Genomic DNA, 6000 nt, shown 5'->3' with positions numbered 1-6000 from the left:
TGCTGACACCCACACACTCACGCTGACACCCACACCCACACACTCACACTAACCCTCACACCCACACAATCACGCTGACACCCACACCCTCATGCTGACACCCACACACCCACGCTGACACCCACACACCCACGCTGACACCCACAGGTTTAGTTGCTGCATTCAAAGTCAGCCACGCTACACTGCTAGGTGGCACCATTTCAAACCAGGGCTATAAGAAGTGAAGCGATGGACATGGGGCCATGAAATTTGCTATGTAAACCTTATGTATATGTCCTTAGAGCCTGTGTGGATATAAAGCCACTGCACCAGACCAGTTGGTGGCACTATAGATGTACCAGTGGACACCATAAGATACTAGAGCAATAAATAGTGATCAAGTGGACTTTGCCCCATGCAAATGAATGTTAGATTTAAATCATGAACCATGTGAAATATTGTGAAATTAATGCAGAAAATATTTCACATATTATAACATAAACCATCCGTCAAATTAACCCCATAATTGGTATATAAAATGCAATACATTGTGTAAAGATTATTTTTTTTTTTTTAATGATTACCCGTTGTGTTCAAAGATAACAAACCTACATCACTAGACTAAACGTAACTTGCATCAATCTTGTGGTTTTGAGAGATAAACACGATAATATTATTAGTGATTGGCCCATAAAGGACGATAGTTATACCCTGAACGTGTCCTTTTAAGTCATTCTTTGCTGCTGTATTTGTTATGGATATATTTTCCTTGAGTGAAATATTTCATAATGCATCACATTGACATTGTAACTGAGTGTTTTACCATGTGCCCAAGCTGGTGCATTTGAGTAATTAGAAAAAGTGGATTTTTTAAATCTTTTTTTTATTTTTTTTTAATGTTTTCTCTCTGATTGAAATGCTTAATACCTGCCACATGTCCAAATGCTTAAATATCAGATCAATGACCAAGTCACATCCATTCAAGGCACAGCATTTTTTGGGTATTTCATGCACAACAAAAAAAACAAATTCAATTTAAAGCATCTGTCAGTAATGAGGCTTGATGAAAATGTATGGTATGTGTGTCAGTGCATGTGTGTCAGTGTGTGTGTGTCAGTGTGTGTGTGTCAGTGTGTGTGTGCATGTTTGTGTGTTTATGCATGTGTGTATTGCTAAAAGTGTCTGTGTATGTTAATGTGTGTGTGTGTGTGAGTACACGCACATACGTCTATGTGTGTGTGTGTGTGTGTGTGTGTGTGTGTAATTAAAACAAGTGATTTTTTTTTTACACACAGATTATCCCTCTTTCCCAGCTGGTCCTACTGGATTTAACCACTCCAACTCGACCACAGAGGAAATCTCTTTGGGGATAAATCCAAATTGGCTCCCCTTGTGAATATTTTTTCCAAACCCAAAAAATGTTGGAGGGTTCATATAGTAACTCGATTCCAACCTCCATATCTAAATACTGTATGTTTTACATAACACTATCCCGAGTGGCGCAGCAGTCTAAAGGCACTGCTAGAGGCGTCACTACAGACCCTGGTTCAATTCCAGGCTGTATCACAACTGGCTGTGATTGGGAGTCCCATAGGGCGGCGCACAATTGGCCCCAGCATCGTTAGGGTTTGGGCAGGGTAGGCCGTCATTGTAAATAAGAATTTGTTCTTAACTGACTTGCCTTATTAAATAAAAGACAAAAAAAAATACATCTCTGCTTTTATTAAAAGTAAGTACTAGAAGGATCATGAAAACAGTCCAAACCTTACCTAAGAGTTAATAAAACATAGCCCAATGTCAAGTGATTCAATAGGAGTGATGGAGAAAGACCAAATAAAATGTTTTTTTCAGATATTTTTTTCGGAATTAAAACATCATAGCTCATTTAATTCCCTTACAGTAAGTGTTTTTGGACTCTGTTCGACGTTTACTTACTCTACAGTAGTCACGCTTAACCTACATGCATTTTCCAGCAGTATCCACAAAGCATCACAGACCAAATGAACTTGTAAAAGCAGTAAGTCTCTCAGCCACAGTATAATAATGGAGGGTTGCAAATGTGCACAGCTGTTGTTGTTTTTTCTCCTTCTTTGAAACACACGGACGGGGAGCGGATTTACATGTGACACCTGGAAACCCCTGTCCACTATTGAGGTCATTGTAGCTAACTAGTTTTCACTGTGATAAAAACAGACCGAGACGGTCATCGGTCTTGATTTGGGACCCGAAGAAACCGTGTAATATGGGGATTGTTCAGGTTATTCAGGTTGCTCAAAATATCGTACTGTATTTTGAGTTTGATCGTGAATGTTAGTATGCATTGACATGCCACAATGTGTAGATGTGTCTAATAGAAAAAGGCAAGAGGGATAAAACCAGTGAATTTGAAATAAATCAATTCTGATATATGCAGAAATGTTGTAATAATTAAGGGCTATAACATGTAAAAAAAAAAAAAAATTTTTTAAAAAGTCAAATTAAAATAAAATAGGATAGAAAACAATAGTGTACCATTTGTTAACTAGCTGTAACAAAATGAAAACTCCCAACTATGGAAAAATCTTTTAATATTGTTTGATATAGTGATTACCTACTTAAATGTAATATGGGGGGGGGGGAAGGTTTTCAAGGAAGTATCTTATCATCTTTCATGTAAAAATAATGAATGCAGTTGTACACACATCATTTGATCGCTCTGGCTATGATCCCTATATATACGTATGGACTGTCATTGAGATAACCTTAAAATATAAATACATTATAAAAGATAGATATAAATGTTTGACATGAATGCCCCCAAAACTCTTTACGTAGGTCAATATAACATATGTTTGTAATGTATATTTCTACTCCCCCCCCATCTACTTCCACAGGTCCAATGAAATGGTTAAAAGGGGACTAAAGTATGCAGATGACAGACAACCATTATCAGGCACATTATGTTGCAGTTAGTACTATACACAACCCTTCACCATGGGGTTTTTAATATACCGATCATGCAATAAACTAAATTTAGTGCATAATATATATATATATATATATATATATATAAACTATACACTTCTGATCAAATAATGTGGTCTTTACCATATTAACTCATTAGTTAGAAAAGAACAACAACATTTGTCCTGAAATATCCATTAATAAGAAAATATACTTAAATATACTTTTTTTCATAAATATATATATTTTTAGCAAATCAAAGCTGCCATTTTCTTTTTTGAAAATAAAGAGAAGAGTTCATCATCTGTAATCAAAACGAGAACACTCCATATTTATCCATATTTCTAAACACTCCATATTTATCCATATTTCTAAACACTCCATATTTATCTCTATTCATTTTGTAAAACAAAAACAATCCAACTTCTAAAATGTTATTCAGAGCTGATTGATTGTCATTTACACTTACTGGTTAATGAACCGTTATGACAGAATATATGAAATCACACATTTGTTTATAAGTTTCTTTTTTTTTTGACTCAACCTTTCTTTTACTTTGGGTACAGCTTATTATACATTTTTATAGTGGAATCGCCATCTTCAAAATGGCGCCTGGGTTTTCTAAACATTATTAATACACAATATCATATGATTGTTTGATTGACAAAGGGTCTTATATAAATAATAGAAAAGCAATATTTGCATTTTTACCAATGAAATTCCTGGGTATTTTCTGCTATAAAAATGTTCATCTGGTACCGAGAGAGTTGTTCCGAGTTATGATACTGTACATGTTGTAAACAAAACAACAACAACAAAAAACATGTTTCCTGAAAACAATATCTCAAAGAAATGTCTCTTCAAATGTTTGTGAGGTGCTAAGTTCCCTATTTGTTTGTGTGGTGCTAAGTTCCCTATTTGTTTGTGTGGTGCTAAGTTCCCTATTTGTTTGTGAGGTGCTAAGTTCCCTATTTGTTTCTGAGGTGCTAGGTTCCCTATATGTTTGTGAGGTGCTAGGTTCCCTATATGTTTGTGAGGTGCTAGGTTCCCTATATGTTTGTGAGGTGCTAGGTTCCCTATATGTTTGTGAGGTGCTAGGTTCCCTATATGTTTGTGAGGTGCTAGGTTCCCTATATGTTTGTGAGGTGCTAGGTTCCCTATATGTTTGTGAGGTGCTAGGTTCCCTATATCTTTGTGAGGTGCTCGGTTCCCTATTTGTTTGTGAGGGGCTAGGTTCCCTGAGTTCTAACACTAAGTCTCCCGGCCTTTCTAGCCGTTCTATCTGACCAACGTCACTAGCCGCCCCCGGCCGGGTCACACTGTCGTAAGATGGCGGTGAGGAGGACAGAGTCCCTTCCATGACCCCTACCAGCTCCTCCTCCTCGTCGGGCCCCTCGGGGCCGTAGTGTTCCTTTATCATGGCGGCGATGAGGCCCTCCGTCTCCGGGGCCCTCTCTATGTCCACCACTATGTGCTCCTGCAAGTTCAGGTTGGTCTGAAGGTTCCTCTGTCTGTAAAGGAATGAGGCCTGTTTCATCTGCCGTTTCAACAGGTGGCGTCTGTAACAGCGCTGGATGATGATGGCAGACACGTCTTCCTGCTTGCGGCGTAGGGTCGTAGTGATTGGTTCGTGGGAGATCTTGGACGGGTTGGCCATCATGAACTTCTCCTCCATCTGCTGCTTGAGGGCGTCCATCTCGCCCGACTCGCCCAGCACACGTTTGGTGAAGGCGAACAGGATGTCCAGGCAGTGGATCTTGTCCCCGCTCACCATCGGCAGGTCCATAGAGATCAGCTTGATTTTGTTAGGCTTGGCGATGCGCAGGGGTTCCGACAGGTTGTCTGCGAAATTCGACAGCTTGGAGAACTCTATGAACTGGGTGGCCTCTGCATCGAACTTCTCCCACACCTCGTAAAACATCTCGAAGTCGTCCTCACTCAGCGGCTCGGTGCTCTCCTCGGTGGCCACGCTGAAGTTCTCCAGGATGATGGCGATGTACATGTTGACCACGATGAGGAACGATATGATGATGTAGCTGACACAGAAGGCGATTGCCACAGACGGGTTGCCGCAGTTTCCTCGGACATTGGTGCCGGTGTTGACGACGTAGGCTTCACACTCCTCTGGGGAGTTAGACATGATGGGCTCCAGGACGTTGTCCCACCCGGCGGAAGTGCTGATCTGGAACAGGCAGATCATACTATTCCCAAAGGTCTCAAAGTTGAACATGTCATCTATCCCTTCCTTTTTTTTCACGTAAGCGAAGTTGGCCATTCCGAAGATAGCGTATATGAACATTACGAGGAAGAGCAGGAGGCCGATGTTGAACAACGCTGGCATGGACATCATTAAGGCAAACAGTAAAGTCCTTATTCCTTTGGCCCCACGTATTAGTCGAAGTACGCGTCCTATCCTTGCCAGTCTGATGACACGGAACAGAGTCGGAGATACAAAGTACTTCTCAATGATGTCAGCCAGAACGATACCTGCAAGTGTTGAAATCAGAAATGAAGAAACAAAAGACAAAACATCTGATCACCTTTACATGAAATGTACATTTAGGAAAATGTTAGCATAGATCACTTGTCAGAAATATATATATATAGGTTGTTTTGAAGGTTGTTTTCACGGTTATATTTTATTTCGCCCACCAACGATGGAGAGGATGATAACCACAAAGTCAAAGATGTTCCATCCCACGGTGAAGAAATAGCAACGAAGTGCCACGATCTTCATGAGGCATTCGGTGGTGAAGATGACAATGAAAATCTGTATGGATGAGGAGACAGGACACCATTGCATTATCTTCAGGAACATACAGTGCATTTGGAAAATAGTCACACCTCTTGAATTTTTTCACATTTTGTTACGTTACAGCCTCATTCTAAGATAAAATTCCTCTTCAGTCTACACACCATAATGAAAATGCAAAAACAGGTTTTTAGAAATTTGTGCAAATTATTATTATTTTTTAAATCTGACAATTTCCGCAGTACTTTATTGAAGCATCTTAGGCAGCGATTACAGCCTTGAGTCTTCTTGGGTATGATGCCTCAAGCTTGGCACACCTGTATTTG

The 6000-nt window shown here is 39.8% G+C and overlaps 1 protein-coding gene across 1 annotated transcript in view; it reads right to left on the bottom strand.

Moving 5' to 3' along the window:
• Window positions 1–1628: 1628 nt before the first annotated feature.
• LOC110531035 (sodium channel protein type 4 subunit alpha) overlaps window positions 1629–6000 on the bottom strand; it is a 105121-nt gene continuing 100749 nt past the window's right edge. Inside the window, exons 26-27 of the mRNA XM_036986589.1 lie at window positions 5575–5692; window positions 1629–5409 (exon numbers count right to left, since the gene is read on the bottom strand). Coding sequence (XP_036842484.1) covers window positions 3767–5409; window positions 5575–5692 — 1761 coding nt within the window. The 3' untranslated portion in view covers window positions 1629–3766. The remainder of the gene's footprint in view (window positions 5410–5574; window positions 5693–6000) is intronic.

This window comes from Oncorhynchus mykiss, chromosome 8, assembly GCF_013265735.2.
Source record: "Oncorhynchus mykiss isolate Arlee chromosome 8, USDA_OmykA_1.1, whole genome shotgun sequence".
NCBI lineage: Eukaryota > Metazoa > Chordata > Actinopteri > Salmoniformes > Salmonidae > Oncorhynchus > Oncorhynchus mykiss.
Note: the sequence above shows the minus strand (reverse complement) of the source record. Positions and strands in the feature narration are given on the sequence as shown.